The sequence below is a fragment of the Seriola lalandi genome, unplaced genomic scaffold (assembly GCF_002814215.2).
Source record: "Seriola lalandi dorsalis isolate HSWRI2012SDOR001 ecotype SW California unplaced genomic scaffold, Sedor1 jcf7180002054295, whole genome shotgun sequence".
In the NCBI taxonomy this organism is placed as follows: Eukaryota; Metazoa; Chordata; class Actinopteri; order Carangiformes; family Carangidae; genus Seriola; species Seriola lalandi.
In genome coordinates, this window is record NW_019524848.1 from 405,682 (window position 1) to 428,303 (window position 22,622).

The 22,622-nt window shown below is 43.4% G+C and overlaps 1 protein-coding gene across 1 annotated transcript in view; it reads right to left on the reverse strand.

Annotated features, from left to right (window-relative positions):
• znf423 (zinc finger protein 423) overlaps positions 1 to 22,622 on the reverse strand; it is a gene marked incomplete at its 5' end in the record, with an annotated part of 123,135 nt that overhangs the window by 73,126 nt on the left and 27,387 nt on the right. Inside the window, 13 exons of the mRNA XM_023406133.2 lie at positions 196 to 617; positions 1,275 to 1,459; positions 1,586 to 2,149; positions 2,398 to 2,548; positions 2,742 to 3,281; positions 4,021 to 4,202; positions 4,470 to 4,850; positions 4,955 to 5,238; positions 5,340 to 5,617; positions 5,918 to 5,993; positions 6,111 to 6,192; positions 6,753 to 6,877; positions 7,413 to 7,590. Coding sequence (XP_023261901.1) covers positions 196 to 617; positions 1,275 to 1,459; positions 1,586 to 2,149; positions 2,398 to 2,548; positions 2,742 to 3,281; positions 4,021 to 4,202; positions 4,470 to 4,850; positions 4,955 to 5,238; positions 5,340 to 5,617; positions 5,918 to 5,993; positions 6,111 to 6,192; positions 6,753 to 6,877; positions 7,413 to 7,590 — 3,448 coding nt within the window. The remainder of the gene's footprint in view (positions 1 to 195; positions 618 to 1,274; positions 1,460 to 1,585; positions 2,150 to 2,397; positions 2,549 to 2,741; positions 3,282 to 4,020; positions 4,203 to 4,469; positions 4,851 to 4,954; positions 5,239 to 5,339; positions 5,618 to 5,917; positions 5,994 to 6,110; positions 6,193 to 6,752; positions 6,878 to 7,412; positions 7,591 to 22,622) is intronic.

Consider the following 22,622-nt stretch of genomic DNA (forward strand, 5'->3'; position numbering starts at 1 on the left):
TACCTAGTTAGACAGTGCTCAATACTATAATGTGTGAAAGAGGCTTAAGAGTTATCATAGTAATCGTGTTTATAATTTTGCAGCACATGTAAACATCTATTGTATACCAGTATGCTACTGTTGATTTTAAGAGGTAATCTAGTGCTGTCTGTATTAACACCCACTGTTATCAGGGTTTATAAAACAACTACCTACCTGCTCATGCAGCCAGCACAGAGGCCATAAGGCAGGCCGTTGACATCCAGCTTCACCAGCTCCCCTTTGTTTTTGAACTCTTTTAGGCAGAAAGCGCATTTATACAGCTTATGCTGGTGCAGCTGCCCGTTAGGGGATGAAGAAGCTGAGCCGTTCCCTCCACCTCCTCCTCCGTTCCCACCTCCACATCCAACTCCACCAAGTGCAGAACCGCTGGAGAGCTTCTGCATGTGGAAGGTGCCATGAATCTTCAGCTCCAGGGTGGAGGTAACAGTCTGCATGCAGACGACACAGCGGAAGCCGGTGAGGGAGTTCCGGAGGTCCGGGTGCATCTGGCAATGCTCTATAAACTCCTCCTCACTCTGCAGGGGCATTTTACAGATTCGACAGGTTCCTGTATCCAGGCTCTTACTATGGGTCACCTGGAGAGAGAGAGTATACACACAAGTAATAATGCAAAAGTTTTTTAACACAGCATTGATAAAAGAACTTTCAAAAGAATAAAAAAAAATTTCCTCATAACCAATATTGCATGGTGATACATGAAAACCCTAATTTATTATTGTTATTATTATCATTGCTATAATTAATATTATTATCATTATGATTACTTTTTTTCTTGAAATCAGTATACTGTAAAAATATTTGTCTTTCATGGTCTTTTACATAAACATAAAAAGACTTGCAATAATAACTGACTATAGCTGCATTACACAATAGGCTACATTTTGTAAATATGCAAACATTTTCCTGTAGTGTGCTGCAGCACAAATTGCCTCTCATAGGACAATTTAACATTTTTTTAGGTCTAAATTCAAAGCAGCCAAAGAAGTTTCAGGATCAAAAGACAGGTACACAGACAGAAAACATCAAAATGTAACACAAGAGAAAAGAAAAAACATGCATCTACACAGACAGCTGTGTTGTTATACCTGTGAGGCATCCACACTACGTTTGATCTTCCTGTATAAGCCTCTAAATGACATGCTAAAACATAGATACCTCAAAAGACATACATGTTTGGGTGTATATGTACACCCAAACATGTACATATACAGGCTGGAAAGAAGTGGACGAACCTTGTGTTCAGTGAGGGTTAGCAGAGAGGGGAAACGCTCGCCACATATTGGACACATGTAGTGTTTTGTGGGGCCACGGTGTGTCTGAGCGTGCTCACGAAGCCCATTCTCAGAGAAGAAAGTTCTCGAACACACATTGCACTTGTGGTTCCCTTTGATGAAGTCTGCCTTCTTCTTTCGAGAACCTACAACATGATGTATGATTATTATTGCCATCATTGAAATATTAAAATTATGAAATAAACTGCAAATACAAAAGAAACCCCTTCAAAACAATAAGAGTGGATGGGGGGGAGGGAATAAGTGGTTACCAGCATCATCTTCTCCTGGTCGGATGTTGTGGTCACGCAGCCGGTGGTTCTGAAGAAGTGACTCCATGGTGTAGGCCGCTCCGCAGATATCACAAGCATACATGGGCTCTGAATTGTCCAGCTCCTCCTCACCCCCACTTGCCTCGTGGCTGTTGGCTGTGTCTGCCCCCTGGCCTGTTCCTCCTCCCACAACTCCACCCTTCATCAACATGTTCTGCAGGTCGGCTTGTTCAGCAGCCACCACCGTCGCTCTTTCAACAACTCCTGCACCTCCATTGCCACCACCTCCTCCTCCTACTCCTCGCTTGGAGGACTGCGCCAGCCCATTGGGCGTCCCATTCTGGCTCCCACTGCTCCCTGTCCCACCTCCATTGCCAGTGATGTTTCCACCATCAAAGATGCAGTGCTTCTCCCTCAGGTGTCTTTCTAGCAGTGAGATGGCATGGAAAGCTTTGCCGCAGAAACGACATGTGAACTTCTTGCTGTGCGTAGTGATGTGACACTGGAGCTCCACCTCTGTTCCAAACGTCTCCCCACAGAAGATACACTTTCGAGGCTTGAGTCCTGTGAGACCAGAATTAGGGTAAGATGTGTAGATTCAAGCTCAATCTACCCTACAAAAACTGCTGTCAAGTAAACATTGTACAAACTGTATTTTTATGTTGGTTTTCTTTGGTCAGTGTCGATTTCTGCTTGTCTTTATTATATTTTGTTCCATTTTACGATTAGCACCATTATTATTATGCATTTTTCCAGTCAGGTCTATTTTTCTAATGAAACTTAGCCATGATCCAAGGAAAGGTGAACTGTACCTGCTCCGAGCCCCCCTGGGAGGCCTGACCTTTGGCCCAGATGGTTATGCTTAACATGGAGCTGAAGATCAGCCTCCTTCCTGAAGTCCCAGGCACAGGCTGTGCAGCGAAACAGCTTCTTCTCATTGCTATGCTTCACTGCCAAATGCACCTGGATGAGAGCAGGCCGAAGAAAGAAGCATTTTAAGATAATGTTTTCTAGGAATGTGTTTATATTGAGAAACCATCTACCGTACACATTTCCTTTCTCATTCACTTTTGAGAGTATTCTTTGTAAAAAAAAAAAAAAAAAAATGAAAATGAAAATGGAATACAAGCTATATGTAGAAGGCCGTCTTATTCACCTGTATGGACACCTTTGAGTCAAAGACCTCCTGGCAGAGGGTGCAGTGGTACAGGACAAACGTGTGCATGTCCAGCAGATGTTTCTGCAGGTCATCCACCGAGGAGAACTGTTTATCGCAGCTCTCACACACATATTGGGTTGATGTGGTGGTGTAGTGCACTGTCAGGTGTTGAAGCAATGCGTCCTGGGATTCAAAGTCCTCCTTGTTGCACTGAGGGCAGGACTGGCGCCTCAGTAGCATCTCCAGGTGTGACTTTAGGTGGGCCTGGAAACCCTCAAAGCTGGAAAATCTCAGGTCACACTGGTTGCATGGGTAGTCCCCGTTGCTCCCCATTGAGGGGGTAGAGTCCCCTCCAAGTCTGTGGCGTTTCGGGGAGGAGATCTCAACGTCAGAGGAGGCTGGGCTTAAGTCTGCAACCTTTGCCTGCCGTTTGTTGTTAGCCAATGGGATGTTCTTGTGGTTCTCCTTTATGTGCTTGGTGAGCTTGAGGAGTGAGCCGAAGATAGGAGAATTGGTGCAGTAAGGGCAGGAGTAAACCTGTACATGGACAATAACTCTTTACTTTTTTTTGAATTATTGTACATTGACATATACTGTTATTTAGTCCTTGGAGAGTAAAAGAGAAGATGGGAAAGATACAGAAAGGGCGAGAGAGAAAAAAAGGGCAAGAGAGCCAGATACAAACACAGCCCATAAATTATAGTCATCCCCATAAGTCTGCAGGCTCTCATAAAAAACTGAGGTTTAATACATCAATTATTAGAAGACAGTGAATACTACACAGCCGCGTCTCTTTTTGATTTTTAAAGACCAAGTTTATGAGAACATAAGCAGTGTGCAGGCATTTTCTCTTTTTTATATAAATGGATATATATAATTATTGCCCAGCACCAGTGATCAAGAACCAAGAAATTAAAAATTTGGTCTGCAACTTCCATCCAGCTCCAATTATGTGTTGAGCACAGCATGAACTACGGGGTCAAGAGGTGAGATGCACAGTTACTCACAGCACAGTAACTGCAGACTCATTAATTGCAGGCTCAACATGGAAAAATTAATATAAGTCAAATAATTATGAAAGATTTTCTCTTACATGAGCAAATTGTAATTGTAACTCACTTAACGCTTCATCAGGCTCATGAGAAAGTAAAGGAAATGCCTAATTAAATAGGAACCAGCTTATTGCCAACAAGTCTATTCTATCAGCTCCTGATAATCAACTATGGTTAAAAGGTTGCTTTTAAAATGTAAATCTTGACTAACTCTTGATTCTCACCTCCATAAAAGACTGAGATGCAGCTTGTAGTACAGGAGACTCCAGTTTGGCCACCACTCCTCCAGAAGCAGCTCCGCCCCCTGCAGCGGAGGTGCAGTGTGTCTGCTGAATGTGTTCTGTCAGCGACGACTCCGTTAGGAATCCCATGGAGCACTGGTTGCAGAAGAACGCATGGTTCCCTTCTATGATGGAGGATGGATTGAGTTAGATTGTTGCAATAATAACAATTACAGTAAATCAATATACTGTACATGTGCACAAGGGGACAGCTTATCGAATACTAATCCCATGGACAATCATGCTATATATTAATTATACTATACTATATTTGTTTAACCTTTTGTCAGTCTGGGAACCACACAAGCATTTTAAATCAACACTGACTGACTAAAACAAATACTTTGACATATTTTAGGGCAGCCTGAGAATGGCACCCTTCACAAACCCACCTAATGTTGTGGATCCTGCCACGATCCCACCAGGTAGGCAGTGGGACACTCTGATGTGCTCTTGCAGAGAGTTGATGTCTCCAAACATGTCTGGACAGTAGTTGCAGTGGAAGGCAGTGACATTAGTGAACTGCAGCAGGGGAAAAGCTGCTGCTGTCGTGCCTACAGTTCCTCCACTGGCACGGTGGGCTTTGCGTACATGCTCATTGAGATTGTAGAGTGTTGGCAGAGTGTCCAAACAGAGTTGACATGTATGGCTCTGCTGCGGCTTATCTGCGTGGATGGTCTTTAAATGGATCTCCAACACCGCCAGACTATGGAAGTCTCTCTTTGAGCAGTAAGGGCAAGAGTACGTCACTTTTCCCCAGTTCCCTCCTCCACCTGTAGACACAGAGGTAGTCTAAGCTTTCCGACCTTGAAGTGCTCACTATCAAATCAAGAGATGTAGCTGCACTGGTTACTCTGAGGATAAGTGACTTCCATACCTCCACCTTGATGACCCAGGCTTATCCCAATCTCTTCTCCAGTGTCGGTGCCTCTTCTGCGGCCTCGTTCACTGCCCTGGACGGGTTTTAGCGTAGAGTCGGGGGTGGAGCCTCTCTCCAAGCTGGCACTGGAGTCTGGAGTGGCAGAGCTCATTGAGGCCACACTGCCCAGCGCAGGGTCAGGACTGGCAGCGCTGTGATTGGAGGAGTCAGGCTGGCGATGGCTGTCTAGGTGGCAGTAGACGTCTTCCACAGAAGGGAACTGTTCTGAGCAGACGGGACATCTGGGGAAACAGAAAAAGACCAGTAAAATGTAAGTTCCATCCCATTCACGTTAATGAAACTCAGTGGTTTGAAAATGTTTGAAAGCAAAGCTCTGCAGTACTTATGTTTGCGGTTGGCATGCTGCGTTTCAATATGTGTGAGGAGAGAAGCCTCGTCCAGAAAGATCTCAGGACAGTGGATGCATTGCAAGTCGGCTCTGTCAGACAGCTGGGGGTGTCTGGTCAGGACGTGTTTCTCCAGCTCCTCAGTCTGGCTGAATGTGTCCTCACAGTAATCACACATGTACAGGTCCTGCTCTAGGTCGCCATCTCCTCCTCCCTTCTTTCCTCCATCCTTCTCACTCCTCAGGGCAAGATGCTCTCTGTTCTTGCGGTGAGCCTGCCAGAGTCAGAAAGTGGTCAAGCTTTAAAGAAGCATGTGTTGCAAAATGTTCTATAAGAAGGTGTACATATGATGGCAGTGAGCCTTTTATTACAGTCAACTTATGCACTTGTTAAAATAAATCTAATATTAGTAATTGTGTAACGTTCTTATTTTGATCCTTTGATGCTGTATCTTATTTGGGAAATTGCTTAAATCATTCTGGGAATATTAAGCACACGAACAGCAGTAAAAAGAAAGATGGGTCATTTTAACAGTAACATTTAAAGTAATCTTTATATAAAATCAACTTTTCACCTGCATGTGGCTCTGCAGTGACGAGGTGGAGGAGAAGCCACGCTTACACACACTGCACTTAAACGGTTTGCTGGAACTGAAGGTGTGAATTTAAAGAGAAAAACAGACACAAATCAGACTCAGAAAAATCAAGCATGAATCAAAAGCAATTTCCAAGTACAGATTTCACGATGATAAGATCAGAAGCAGTTACCTGTGTGTCTTGAGATGGATCTTCAGGTGATCAGAGCGAGAGAATGCAGCTTCACACTCCTGACAACTATACTTCTTGTCTCCTGTAGCAGTTGACAGACAGAGATGGAAACTTCAGAGAATAGTTTCATTATGGATGTTACAAACATCTCAGACCGTTAGAACAAATTGATGCCAGTGACACGCAGAACGTGTTGCTGTGGCTGGAGGAAAATCTTAAAACTCAAGTCTAATTCTGATGTTTTCTTTATTGTTCCTTATTTTCTTTCTTTAATAACAAAGAAACCTGGGTGACCCAATAGCTGAGTGGTTAGGGTGCATACCACATGGGCTCCTGCATGTCATACCCCTGCTCTCTATCCCTGCATTTCCTGTCTCTCTTTACTGTATTATCTAATGAAGGTATAATGCCCAAAATCAAATAACTTAAAATAACAAAGAAACCCACGTTTATTAATGGCCTTCTAGTCAAAGTAGGTTCAATGTCATCATAGTTCATGAATGTACTTAAGCAGGGAAAATGTAACAATGCTGAACATTGAAAGTAGGCACTGAAACAAAATGTCATGGCACACTAAGCAGGTGTGGAAGAAAAAATAAATCAGGACTCTGATGCTGTGTCGAGATTATTTTTCCTACTTACCTGTGTGAAGTTTGACATGACGGTCTCTGCTCCTCTTGTGTTTAAACAGACGGCTGCAGAAGGTGCACTTGAAAGGCAGCTTGTCGCTGTGGATCTGCTCATGGCGCTTCAGGTAGCTCAGACGGCTGAAGGATATGAGGAAGATATAGATGATAAACAGCCATTATTTGAAGACTCATTAATAAATGACTTATTTAAAAGGTTATAGTGGCTCTGCTAGTCTTTGCTGCTTGGGCCTATCAGGTGTTCGTGATAAGAGTAACCTCAGTTTTAGCCATTTTAATATCAGCAATATCAGCAATAAGAAGGGAAAAGGAAGATTAGACAGAACACATAGGAGGAAGACTAATATAGAAGATGATGATGAAGACTTTATGGTGTATGTGGCAGCTGTTCTTAAAGTGGGTCTTGCGTTAGTCCCTGGAGAGATAAGTGAGAAATGTATTCACCTCATTCCTTTCACTGTTTGCCTTAGTGGTCTATGTTACCATGGTAATATTGAGAATGCTATTTATTCATGTACTTATTGATATTCATGAGGAGATATGATGTGCAACTAAACATCCAAATATGGCATCTGTGTTATTGCCCACGATATGAAGTGTGTTTCAGAGGTGGCCTCTGCAGCATCTTGGGGAAACGAACGTGTGATTTCGATACCTGAAAGATTTGTCACAGAACTGGCAGGGGTACGGCAGACCTGCGCCTCCTTCCTCCTCGCCGCCTGTGGCCATGCCGAGGTCACAGCAGCCATCGGGCATCTGCGAGGGGGATGCCACGTCTTTACTGGAGGGGGAGGAAGGCACCCAGGACAGCCCCGCTGGGTCATCATCACCATCTGACAGAGAGGAAGGTAGACACAGCAAATCTTAAGGAACAGGTTTGACTCATCTGCAGATAAAAAAAAACACAAAAATAGTACTTTCTGTACGCAGCTGCAGGATTATAAAAAAAAAAAAGAGACAGGTGAGCACATACAGAAAAACTAGGGGTAAAAGCAGGAGCATTAGAATGATTAAGAAGAAGTTACATCTTTCTTGGAAGGCAAAAGGCGGGAGAGGCAGCCTGTGGGAGTTCAAATGAGAAAAACAGAGGATATAAACAAAAAAAATAAACACATTTATTCTGGTTACACACACACACAAATACAGAGGGAAAATTAGGATGGCAGAGATAAAGAGAGAGAATGAAACAGAAGAGAGAGACACACTCCGGCAGCAGCAACATCTAAATAGAAAGCTCCAAGAACTATGTATCCCCGACGGAGCCCAGAAATAAGGACAGAGTGTATTTTCTCTCCCTTCATCCTCCCTCTGCAGCCATCCCTCGTTCCATCCCTCCCCTCACCTCCCCTCCCCTCCCATCCCTCCCTCCGTCCCCAAGGACCATAGATCCGCCTCATCATATTTTCATTAGGGCCCTGGCAGATTGAAACGTCGGAAAAGCGATTAGGAGATGTGGAGAGCAGAGCGGAAAGATGGCGATATTCACTCCCTTTATCTGTCATACATAGGAGATTATGCATTGCACTTTTCTTTTTTCCTCTCTCCCTCTTTTTTTCCCCTACTGTGTAGTCTGGCACAGAGGCGACAAAAAGGCCACGACTCCTTTAATAGACACTTCAGAATGGATTTGAGACGACAAAGGAGGGGGCTGAATAATGCTTGATATTGTTCTGTCCGTCTTTGTGCGCTCTGTGAAGCAGCACAGTGAGGCTATTTAGCATTTGCCTGAAAAATGTAAAGAGGGAGGAGATGAGAGGAGAGGGGAGGCTGCTTTCTCTGCTTTTATCTGATAGCTATATCAACCAGGCCAGCAACAAATCAAAGAGAGAAAATAAGGAAACTAAGGTGATAGGACAGAGAGAGACAGAGAGAGAGAGAGAGAGAGAGAGAGAGAGAGAGAGAGAGAGAGAGAGAGAGAGAGAGAGCTCAGAAAGTTAGACATGACTCGTGCCAATGTTCATCCAAAGGCCAATATTTCTGCAATGCAAACACATGAGCATAGACACATGTGCAGTGGAGAAGTTTCTCCTGGTAATTTTAGAAACCTCTCAAAAGCACACAACGTTTTACCTCAGCCAACTCCTACCACAATCTTGTGTGTCTTCTCTGTGTGTGTGTGTGTCTAGTCTACTGTGTATTACGCCTTGCAGAGAGGGGGTGGAAAACAGATTCTTGTGATGAATCGATCGCCGGGAAAATGTAGGCACTGCAATGAGCAAATAGAACTCTGCAGGGGGCTCTGGGTTAAAAAAAAAAAATTGTAAAAGCATGAATTATAAATTTGACTGGAAGCAAGAATGAAAGTCAAAAGGCTTGAGAAAATATAAGGAATAGAGATGTCAACATGAAGCCTAACAGTAAGGCAACAGAGAGAGAGAGAGAGAGCGGATGAGAGAGAAAGACAGTGAGTGAGTGAGTGAGAGGGACAGATGGGGAGAGGCAGAAAAGCAGAGCATGAAGCAAGGAAGGATGGAGAAGTGCACGGATGTGTTGACAGGGTGAAAGGAGAAAACAAACAACATGTCATTTTACAGTACTGCACACTGTGATTAGAAATGACTGCTCTGTAGAACCATAAATCAGGAGAAAATGAAAATAACTGTGAGAGTGAGATGAGATGACTTGAGAGAAGGATTCAGAAAGATAGTGAGGGAAATCTTGAAATTCAAAATTTAAAGATTTAGAAAAGTATAATTTTGTGACATGTTTCAGAGTAATTTACATTTTTCCTATATAGTAACCATTCGTGCCATTGGTTGAACCATGTAAAACAAAGAAAAATGCTCCTAATAATCTAGTTCACCGTTATACATTAAAAGTAGGTGTCCCTTTTTTCACTTGATAGACATCTCATTATGAAATAAAGTAATATATAAACATTTAACCCCCCCAGGAATAAGGTTGTTCCTCAGTATAATGATTTTTAGTGAGCATCAGGAGTTTCAATTAATTTAGTAGTGAACTGATTGGTCAATTCAACGCTTTGGCGATTAGGAAATTATCAACAATTTTGATAATCACACTACACTGTATATTTGCTGGTTCATGCCTTTTGAAATGGGAGGGTTTGCTGCTTTTCTCTGTTTTACATCACTGTATCGGTGGGTTTTGGACTTTGGTTGACAAATCTATATTTCTCACTGTTTTTTGACATTTCATAGACTAAACAACCAAACATTAAAATAATTGACAAATTAATCCATAGTAAAAAATAATTTGGGATGCACCGTCAACTACTGTTTCTGATACCTTAACTCAAAGTATCTGCCGGCAAAAGCTCTGGGGCTCACTGCGTGGAACTCACTGAGATAATTCTTACATAAGATGACTTGAGGTCAGGGATTGCTGTAGTACTACAAACTGAGGTGGCCCGTGGTAAATGAAAAATTAAAGTGATAGTGGAAACATTAACTTTTATGATGACATGGGTAAACAAAATTGTATTTAATGTGGGTTATTCACATCTGATACCCTGTAATAAGGCCAATATCTGCACTGTAGTCAATCCAGTGTACTGAATCAAAGCATTCATAAAAATCTTTGTTAGTTGCAGTCCTTGAACGTATTGTTGCCTTTTTTTTTTTTTGCCTTTTTGCACAATTTATATGTTATGTCAGTCTGAGGCAACCAGGGTGAATGTGGTTCATCGGTTTTTGACAGAATTGGAATGAGCACAACATCATAAGAAATAAAAACATCTGTCACGACGTACAACACAAGGCAGATCAAGTGTACTAAACTCTACTGACATAAAAAAAAGACTTAAACAAGCTGAGGCAGCTTCAGTGGTTTACATATACACAGTCTACATTTTTTTATATGCTATTGATTTCTACCTTACAACCTTGGCCTCAAATCTACAGACTATATGTATAATATATCTATATATATATATACATACACACAGTATATATATAGCCATTATGAGGCAGAACAGACTGAAATGATTCCTCACCATGTAAGTGACATCAACAGAACTGGAACCAATGGCAACATAAACACACTAATGAATGTGTTGTAGGATGCTGCTCTAATAAGTGCGTCTATAAAACATCAATCCAGACACCCCCTGCTGCTAACACAACAGGGTCAAGTCTTTTAGTGTAGCCTGAGACAGATGAGTGATACTGTTTCAAACACAGATCTTAACCTCTTACCTTTTGTCTCATTCTCTTGGCTGTGTCTGATAGGATTCACTCAACAATAATGGAACAAAAAGACAGAGAGTACAGTCAAACACCAGACACAAAGAGAGACTCGAGCCAAAATGTTCAGTTGTGGCTGCGCATGTTAGAAAAAGCAAACTAGAGAAGAAGAGGGAGTAAATGAACCCCAGATAAAAACAATGAGAGTGTTTCTTCACAGTGCTGGTCCGAACACATGTGGGCCATTATAGGCACACCAGTATGAGTCAGTTAAATGGTAATGTGTCAGAGGTGGGAAAGTGGGAGGAAGAGAGAGACTGAACAAGACAGGGATTCAAGTCAGAGCAAGAGGGAGAAATCACTTTTTGAGGGGGGGGGGTGGAGGGGTGTTGAGAAAGAAGGGGAGGAGAGATTAGCGTCATTAAAGAGCCCTAATCCTCTGACTAGCGTGGCTGGCGCTAAAATGGAGGATCACACGGCTTTTTAACGGCGCCTTTGTCAGTCGGCCGCGAGGGGACCTGGCAAGACAAGGCCGAATGGCAAACTGGGAGAAACTGGAGGATGGGGAGGGGGGAGCGAAGAAAATTTCAATGAAAAGTTAAATTAGAGAAGAATCCTCGAGAGGAGAGAAGATGAGGAGTATGGATGGTTTAGGGAGGGGGATTGGAGAAAAAAACAGAGGGAGAAAAAGAAGTTGAAAAAAAAAAGAGAAACAGGCAGGAGCAGGCGAACGCCGACACACGCTGTTCCTACCCCCGTCTCCTCCTCCTCCTTTCTGTTCTTCTCTGGCGAACGAAAATGAACGAGAGGAGCGGAGCGGAGGACCACAGGGCCCCAACTGCTCCACTCCCCCTTTATCTCTCACTCTACAGTCTTCTCCTTTCCCATCCATTCCCTCTATCCTTCATCCCTCCCTCTGTCCCCAGCAGTCCCTCTACTCTTCTGTCTTCATCTCTCTTCCACTACCTCCCTCCCTCGCTCCCTCCCTCTGTCAGCTTTCATGTTGTTACTCATTATAGCGCTGACATCTCTCCCTCCGTCCCTCCGTCTCTCTGACAGTTTTGCCCCTACTGATGTTGGCCTTCACCCCTGTGTCTGGGCCTGGACGGGACTGAGGGAGAGAGAGAGGGGGGGGTGTTCCAGATGGACAGACTCTGAACTCTAGAGGAGAGGGAAGAGATGGTGGGATGAAAGAGAAGACAAAAAAAGAGGAGAGGAGAGGAAGGAGAGGAGGGGAAAGATAGGAAAGAGAGGAGAGGAGAGGAGAGGAGAGGAGAGGAGAGGAGAGGAGAGGAGGACCCAGGGGTCTATAATAAGAAATTGAAAAGACCAGAAAGAACCTCAACAGACCGCCTAAGTCTCACCGAAACAACAGACACACACACACATAAACACACACATGCAAACAACACACACACTCCCCGCGTGTCTCTCTAATAGGCCAGACAGTGTGGCAACGTGTGGAGGACACAGCCTTGGTGAAACACTAATGAAGAGACACACACGCTGATCGATCTCTCTTTATGTTTCTGCCTCCCCTGTCTACTTGCCCCCTATCCAAACTCAGTAACTTTGTCATGACTGTCACACAGAGGGAAACTGTATCAAAGCAGCAGAGTTTACAAGATGGAACTCTTAACAAAAGAAACTTTAGAGATGATTGTGCTCTTCATATGTAATGATTATTAACAACCATTGCAAAATCTAAAAATAAAAATCAATAGTTGCAGAGCATATCCAGATTTCTGCAGGCCTCGATCATGATGTTTAAAGTGACAAATGACTCAATGTGGCTGATACGGAACCAGCACTCAAGAACATTAGTTCAGTTAGTTCACTCTGGATAACAGCGTCGGCTAAATGCCTGAAATGGAAATACAAGTCATGTAAGCCATGCTTTCTCTCTCTTCTGTTGCTTTGATCTTTGAATCAAAGCAGCTCAGCTGATAACAGCTAAAAGGTTTCAGCTCCCAGTGCAGCTACTTCGAGTGCTAAACTGCCTTCTACCTTCGGTTACATACGGAAAATTCTGAAATAACATTATAAATGAATAATACATAAATCGATCTGCTAAGTTAAACATGCAATTAACTGTTAGAATAATATATATTTCCTTAAGATCTCAAACATGCCAAGTAAAATTATGTGCTCAAACCAAAACCTATGTGATTCTGTCAAGGAAAGTGTCTGTTTTAGTAAAATGAATGTGTTCACCTTGCATTTAGTTGTCTACCTGCTCAAATTTTAATCCTCCTTCCAGCCTGTCTTTCTCTCCCCTTCCTGCTCCCTTCCGTCAACCCCCCTGCCCCCATCTGACCATCTAACTCTCCTTTCCACCTTTCCGCTTGGCCATCAGCCCAGACCTGCACCTTTCCCAGCAAGACCCCTGCTGACCTCCTATCCCTCCATCCCTCTCTCGCTTCATCCCTTCTTCCACCGCTCCCCAGGCCCCCTCCGATGGCCCCAGGCTGCCCCAGGCGTGCACATACACACACAGCCCCAGACTCACCATAGGGGGCAGAAAAACAACTTCCACCCTTGGCTCACTCTGGGCAGCCCGGCACACACTCACTTTTGCTTTCACTCCCTCACACACAGAAACAAACATGCAAACACACACACAAACACAATTAAAGTACAATTCAATATCCCATACTATGTTAAGTTTCACAGAAGAGAGGCATACCACTTGTTTGTCATCATTTCTCCAGCTCCATCTCTATTTCTGTAGAGAACATCCTGCAGGTTAAAATAATAGCAAGTCCATCCTTTTGGATTCATGCTGGAAATCATTTAGATGGGCAGCTGCCTAAACCTAGAGTTACAGTTCCCTAACAAATTGCATGATTTGTGTTTTATGCTTTTTAAGGGCCACAGAACTATGTGCAGTCCTGTTTAATGAGACTGCGTTGCAAAGGCTTTTATTACTTCATTTTGTTGGACTCTGTAAGATATGAAGTAGCCAAAACAATAACAGTGACCATGATCCAAGTAATGGACCACTCATTGGCTTTACAACTGTGATACAATCATCTGAAGGCTTTTACAAATACTACACATAGTGCACTGGGATAGCTAGACAAGAGAATACAAGAAAGAGTTGGCATGGCAACCGATAAGCTAAGCACAGCTTACTGGTTGCAGTGCATTATGAGAATTGCACAGTAGGAAGGTTTATTTGACCAGTCACATTGTTTGGCTGAAACTACCTGTTGTGTCGCTGTGATAAAAAAAAAAAAGTTGAAGCAAGAATTCATTGTGCTGCTGAGAATACAGAGAGACACTTCTACATGTTCACACTTAGCCGCACAGAAAGTCCTCACAAGTGACAGTCTGTTCTTGTAGGGACATTCTAATCTCAGGAGATGGAAACAACATGGCCTACACACACACACACACACACACACACACACACACACACAGTCTGCAAAAAGCATCCACAATATGGTTCAATGTTAACTGGGTGCAGCAGTTCACACACATGATCACAGTTGCAACCCAGGCCTGTGTGTGGAGGACCCACAGTCCTCTGCTGCTGTCCTTGTAGCTCACATGGGATACAGTCTGTTGGGACACACACACACACACACACACACACACACACACACACACACACACACACACACACACACACACACAATAATACACATACGTGCCACAGCGAGGACAGATAGAAAGGACGATACGGCAGTCTGTCCAGGGCTTGAGCCCTCGAGGACACGATGGATGGACACACACACACACAAACACATGCATTCACACACACACTAAGCAGGCTGTGGGGACCCTCACCTTCTGCCCTGGGAATGGGTCCGGCTGCTTTGGACGCTTTTGGGCGCCAACTGCTCCATATGGGCAGTGTGTGTTTGTGTGTGTGTGTTTGAGGGCAGAAGGTTAGGGGCAGGGGGCTAAGGATGGGGGTGGTGGACAGTGAGCTGGCAGATGACAAGTTTGTCCCTACCACACAGCATAATATACAGTATACAAGCCCCATAGATAGAATGGCTCAATGGTTAAAAACAAGGTCAGTGCAGGTTACAAAATGAATAAAATAAATTCATCACTCATAAAGAACTAGTTTACTACAGTATCCGAGGCTTCCAGCTAGTGAAGTAGAGGGAGTACAACACTGTCAGGTGTTGGTTACACTGTACAGCTGTTAAACACGCTTTCAAAACAGATGCCAGTAAAGAAATGCAAGACTGCTAATATCGTCAGAACAGGTTTTACTGTGTCCCTAATATTGTGTTATTAAAATTAATTTTTTTCAGATGAAAATACATGTCCAGGGCACTACTGCACACCTGTATAATATGAAGGTTTTGATAATGGTTCCACAGCAATGAAATATCATCATCATCGGATATAGAAGAAACTGCTGCTCACTGAAATTACGCAAAGCTCAGCACCACTGGAAATAAAGTGTATTATAAAAGGTTACCACTCAAAATCATTGGTGGTAATTAAAATAAGGTATTGGTATTAATATAATTTACGAATAAATCGTATGAAAAAATGCTTCCACACAAAGCCAGAGGACATGAACAGACACATACATTCAACAACACACACAGTCTGTCTCTCTTACAAACAAACATAGGCCATGTGGTAGAGGAGGGATGGCATCTGCTTCCTCTTACCATATTTCCCCCTTTTTCTCATCCTCTCTTTTCAAAATACTTTCTCAGTAAGCCTTTTATCTCACCGTGTCCTAATTTCCTCTGAATATTTACTTCATCTTTTCTTTACCACCACACAAAAGATAGAGCAAGGCACCTAAACTATGAGGGCTATGGTGGTTCTATTCCTTGTGTATAAAACTCCTCATCTCTCTCTCCTCCATCCCGCTCTCTGTCCATCTTGTCTGTTCGCTCAGAAATGAGAACCAGCTGTCAGGCAGAGTGTTAGATAAACAACAACACCATGCCAACACACACATACAGTACAGCACATATGCACACATGCTCACATGAAGACACACACACACACACACACACACACACACACACACACACACACACACACACACACCAGTATGGTCCCATTGTGTGCATGCCGGTGGCTATATCATCTATTTATAAGAATGAGGTTTGGTGGACTGAAAGACCGCTCACTAACCCAGAAACACATTCACCTGAGTCACACACACCTACACACACACACCACAAACACTTGATTCACTTCTCATATACCTTCACACAAGCACACTCACTTGTAAACACACACACACACACACACACACACACACACACATACACACACTCATGTACGTAAGTAAGCCCTTGGATGTTTACTGAAATAGCCGGAGAAGTACCCACATAACTGTAATAATCCACGTACAGTTATGAATAATAACAGCTGAGTTATATTTCAAAGCATTATTAGTGCTACCTTGTGAATAATAATGGATAATTAGCGTTTAGCAAGACCCTCGTACAGGAGCATGTGTGCATTCATCATTCAACCAAACTGCATTTACTACAAATGGATGTGATTGATCTGAGTATGTAACACCAATATTACTCACACACAAGCACACACACAAGTCCTTCCATGTTCACCTACGCGTACATGGGACCCATAAATAAATGATGTAGGCAGCTGGAGCTCGCTGTTCAAAACACAAACACACTGTTATACACATACAAACCGGTAAACAAACGAACAAACCAGTTTTTTGTATATTAAGTACAAATACACTTAAAACACACACAAACAGTTTGTGTTAACCAGACACTCCATCTAAAGCAAAAAAACTGAAGCAGTGCAGGTATATAAGCTGCCAAGAGATGGATCTGAGGGGGAGAGAGGCAGAGAGAGGATGAGAGAAAAAGAGGGGAGAGTGAGAGACAGAGAGGCAATGAGGCTCCTGACGTCCCAAAGGAGAATGGTGGGGGGGGGGTCCTGTGCCCAGGGGAAGCCCAAGAGCAAGCTGCGCGAGGCGGGTACCTCCTGCCCACCGCTCCCCTTCACTCCCTTCCCTTCTGGAGGACGGGATCCTGGACAGCCCCCTACTCACAACTACTAAACCCCCCATGAGAGGAATACATGCACATGCACACACACACACACACACACACATATACACACACACACACACATACACACACACTCAGTCCCCAGGGGAGGAGCAGAGCAGAGCAGAACACCTGGACCTGCCATTAGTGACACACTCAGGGATTAGAGGCGCAGACGGCAAGAGAGATGGAGAGAGAGAATGCACACTGGGATAGACACACACACTATCTTCAGAATAAAAATGTGCATAAACATACACAAACACATGCAAGCACTAACAAATGTCAACTCAACCAAACATGAAGGAGCATTCAGCATGCAAATGAATTTTCGACTCTCTTTTGATCACTTCAATTTGAATGTTTAGGTATTTTAGCTTGTGTTCCATTTGCACAAACAGCAAAACCAACTGTACATTAGCCGTAGTGTGTGTGTGTAAGTAAACAAATATACTCCACTTTTGGTAGAGCGAGAGATGGGGACTCGAGTTTGCGAGTAAGACTTCACAGTCACACTTAAATCACTACTTAAATCACAGCAACTTGAGACTCGACTTGGACTGAAGATTTGGGACTTTTTAGTTTTTGGTGCATTAACATTAAGGAAATGTCTGACGTGCTAAAGGTAATTTCTTCAGAGGACGAGAGACAGAGGGAGAGAGATCGATGTAGCTGTGTGTGGTGATCAACCCAGTGGAGCAGGCTTCACGCCCCACTGTGGTTCTGTGTGGCCGTCATCACCCTCACGTCTGCCACCCCAGCAAACTATGTTCGGTCCGGTCCTGTTCCTTCCCTTATCATAATGTATAACTTTATAGATAAAGAAGTAATGATAATGCAGTACATGCTCTGAATCCCTTAGTTATGGCAATGCAGTGTTTTAATCAGACCGGATGGCGTGAAGCAAGTGATAGAACCATAAGAGACTTAAGGCTTTACTTGAAAAAAAAAGACATGAGCATCTCTTGAACAACCTCGAAATTCTGATTGAGATTCTGGTTCAGGTGACGAAGCATTTTGTGAGTTGACCTCGTGTTTCTACTCTGCTTCAGTATATACAGGCACTTCACCTATCAACAAATGTTGAAAAACTAAAATATTCATGTATCAAAACTTAATGAATTGAAGACAAAAAGCTGTACTGCATTAAGGCTTTTCGTCATTCCCCCTGGCACTGACATCAAGTGGCTGCAGACTTTCCTGTCCATGTCATCTGAAGGTATTTAGTAACTTTCATATTGACTGATTTAGGTCTTTACAAGATACTTGCCAACATTCAACAAAAACATATAATGTATATGGTTTTGTACATGTACAGGTTCTATAATTGTCTCTAAATTTTGTTTCTGTAAGACTCTCTTCATGTGCAGTTGTACAGTGTGTATACAGTGCCCTGTGTGTGTTAGTAATTGCACAGAAATAGAAATACAGGTATATACACTCACTTCCTCACTTTCATACCACCTGGACAGACTGCGTATGCTGTATAATAATTACTCATGTATAAAACCTTTTGCTCCCTTGAGAAAGACAACATCACCAGCTGAGGGCTAAGAACAGAGAGAAAAAGAAAGGGGAATGGAGGGATAAGACAGAGGTGAAGGAGATACAATGAGACAAAGAAAGGGAGGAGGACACAAAATAATCAAAAAAGGAAGAAGTTTTTTCAGTGACAGACACAGAAAGAAATCAGGTGTAGGGTAGAAAGATGGGTATACAAATGTCAGGACACAGGCACATACATATTATATTATAGCACCACAAACATGCATTGACTGACACATAGATGCACATAAAGAAAATAACAAAAGATGTACAATGTCGAAACACATTAAAGGTAGAAGTTAATGGATTAATGTGGTAATAAAACCTGTACAGCCCAGATGTTTTATCATTTTGACATAAACGAAGGCCGCAAAATCAAAATGCATACAAAGAGCCATACATATGCCAACACACACACACACACGTAGGTCAGTTAGAAAGGGAATAATCCCCAAGTATCAAGTTCAATGTGTCAGTGGAGAAGGAGAGACTTCAAAATAAACCGTCCAGAAAAGAGGCTCCTGTGTGAATTAAAGACCACACACTGGCTGCAACAAAGAGCAGCGCTCAGACACACACAGGGAGGGACGCACAGACAGAAACAAAGGTGGATTTGGTAAGAAAAAAAGTGTGTGTGTGTGTGTGTGTGCGCATGTGCGTGTGAGGTGAGTGTGTGAGAGAGCTGGTGCACGCAGATCAAAGGGGGGAGAGGTCGGCAGGGCAGAGAGGGAGAAAGACAGAGAGAGAGGCCAGGAGGTCCTGTAATTACAGCCTGCATCCGCAAAGCTGAGCCATGTGTGACTGTGTGTGTGTGTGTGTGCGTGTGTGTGACTCTGTGTGTGTGTGTGTGTGTGTGTGTGTGTGTGTGTGTGTGTGTGTGTGAGAGAGAATGCATGTGTGCTTAAGTGTATAGGTAGCCAAAGCATTGCTGTGGAATGAAGTAGTTGAGGGGGGGAATAGCTCCCCTCTACATACACACACACACACACACACGCACACACACGCACACGCACACGCACACGCAAACCCACACACTTCACCACTGTCATCTCCCTACTGTGACTGGCCAACAGGAAAAAAACATAACAAGAAAAAAAAACACACACATAACAAATACACAAAGTTACAGACAAAACTACACAAACAATGAGATGGCAGTCAAACAACCATGGTTTTCTAACCCGCATAAGATAATATAAAAAAAAAGTCACGACAATTTAAAACATGAGCATAAATGCATGTGAGCACGTGCACAGAAAATGCAATACACACACACACACACACACAGACACACACACACACAGTGGGGTTGGGAGTGTCTGTGGCGGAGGGGTGCAGATCAATGGGGACCACTGACTGGGCTGGTCTCCGCAGCAGAAAAGCGGATTGCTCTGGGACCCAAACTATTGTAGAGCACCACACTGACTTCAAATACACACACACATAGCTGTAGACATGCAGCTGAACATATGCGCACACACATACACACACAACACAAAGTCAAACATGAGCACAGGCAAAGTCTAGCTCTGCATCTCACACACACACACACACACACACACACACACACACACACACACACACACACGGAGGACACAAACAGTCTAATAGAGCGGTGAGAGCAGAGAAATGGAAATACCTCTTTGACTGACTGGGGTTCATTGTGCTTTCATGCCTTTAGAGGGGACCCCCTAGCATCAGCACGGCTAATCTCTTTCTCTTCCTCCCTTTCTGTTTGTCCCTCTATCTTCACCCATGTGTCTGTGTATCCCTCCATCCTTCTCCAATCTTTTTCTCTCTCTTCACCTACTCAATACCACTTCCTTTGGGCGGTCTTCTCTTTTTCCTGTCTGTCAGTGTCCGGCTGCTTGTGTCCTGTTTGTCCTTCTGGCTTAAGGCTATCAAAGCTACAAGATAGATTTCCAATTTGTTCAAAACCAATACCTGAACAATGATGCCAATACCTACCATTTATTCTAATATCCTCAGAGTAATATCTGGACTGAATATTCTTTATTGTGCATGGAAATTATACTATTGTTGTGTTATTAAATGTGTATATTTGATTAACTTTCATCTGTGAATAGAGCTGGATATTAGAGAAACTTAAGTTCATCCCCATGTCTTTTTCTGCCTCTGGCTCATCCTCCATGTTTTTCAGGGCCCCCACCATACACAAACACCTGCATGGCTGTTCTCCCACCTGCAGCAGATCCATCTCCCTGGGCAGGCCCTCATTCCTCCATCTCTCTCTCTCTCTCTCTCCTTTCTTCCCTCCATCTCTCCTCTATATCTTTCCCAACCCCCTCCCCTCTGCGGAGGAGTAAGCTAAAAGCACAAGCATGCCCCAAAATTAATTTAAACGGAGGAATTAAATTAAAAGCGAAGCCTCGGGAGTTTTATTATGTACTAATGTTTGAACCGTTAACTTGGATTGTATTACTAAAATATGAATAATTAAGGACTGGTGGGGGCTATTATTACATCAGGAAAGAGGAAGAAAAACACATTACACTGCTGGAACGGATTTAATGGAGACTGATTTTGTCTCTGTTAGGAGAAGCTGAATCTGTGGGATGCAGAGGTGAGTAAGCAGGAAGGACATTAGCATTTTGTATTGGTAGATTTTGAGCACGTTGTAGTGTATACTGTACATTATACTGTGAGCCTGTCCTCTGGTGAAGGGCTGAGTGTAACATGCTCTTTTCATTAAGTGTATCATAAAACTAAAAATGACATATCTTAGCTGACGTAGTGATGGCATTAAACCCATAAAATGAGACAAATAATACATTTTTCTTTCAGGAAACAAAAGAGAAGTTAGGGTTCATTCAAAACCAGTTTGGAACTGTAAAGATCTGGTTTGACACGTCATGACATGGTAAAGTATGTGTGTCATTAGTAACAGTTGATAAGAGCTGTATTATGTTTTATTGTGTCACATCTAGAGCACTGCTATTGTGCATGTGGTCTCAAAGGTAGACAGCCATTGTTACTGTCGTCAGTTAAACAAATTTTTCCTGCAACGAAGTGTCAAAATATCTGACATTAAAATGGTGTATCATACAGGCAGTATCAAATCTTTACACCCAGCCCTCTCTGCACATGTCATGACTTCTGAGCTGATAGGACACTAAGTACACAAAAGAAGAAAAATATACTGCAGTGAGATGTTCCTCAGTTTATTTTGCTATAGATTTCAATATAAATGTGAGTGAAGTGAGTTCAGAGCAGAGGGAAGGTTAAGGCAGAGGGTTAATTCCATAAAAGTCTATTCTACAAAGCCAACCTTAGCACACCTTGGACACAACACAGTGGTACACACTATTCGTCATTTAAATGTGTGATTTATACTTAAAAACATGTCTGAAGCTACCTTTTATATTTAATTCAGATATATTGCAAATCCACACATCCATATATCTTTGTTATTCTCTGTCTCTTAACACTGTGAACACCCCCCCTACACACACACACACACTCTCCTCATGTGAGTGTCCCACAGCCCTATCTAGCTTTCCTTAACTTTGTCTCACACTGCCTCTCTTCTATGAGCTTCTGTGCGTTTATGAGTGTGCGTGTTGCATTGCAGAATTATTAGTCTTCTCGTCGTGTCTCTGATGTGAAGCCCCCCTTATCAGCCAGCGAGCAGTCAGCCCCCCGGCCCCCCTCTGCAGCTGTCACTGCCCCCCCACCACCACACACACTATTCTCTGAGGACAAACTCCCACACACACCAAATATCCACATACACTCAAAACGCAGCCGCATACAAATCTCTGTACACAAGCCCGAGCAGTTCTTGACTCACATTCACTACACATAATTTTATCTGCTCATTTGCAGGCCGCACGGCTTGGCAACCAACAAGGGGGAAAAATATCCAGTCACCCTACCACCCAGAACCCCCTAATGCCCTCTACCCAGTATTCCCAGCATTCCCCCATCAAAAGCAGCCCTAGGCCCAACACTGTCCCAGGAACAGAGACAGTGAAGGGGCCATGGGATGGCAGCAGGCCCACGTAGCAGTGCATCTTCCTGGGAGAGTTCATTACTCAAGTTGGGCACTCCCTCCGGCCACCAGCCAACAGCACTACCGAGGTAAAGAAGCATAGCCTCAGTCAGCCACGCAGCGCCCCCCCCCACCCCCACCCCCCA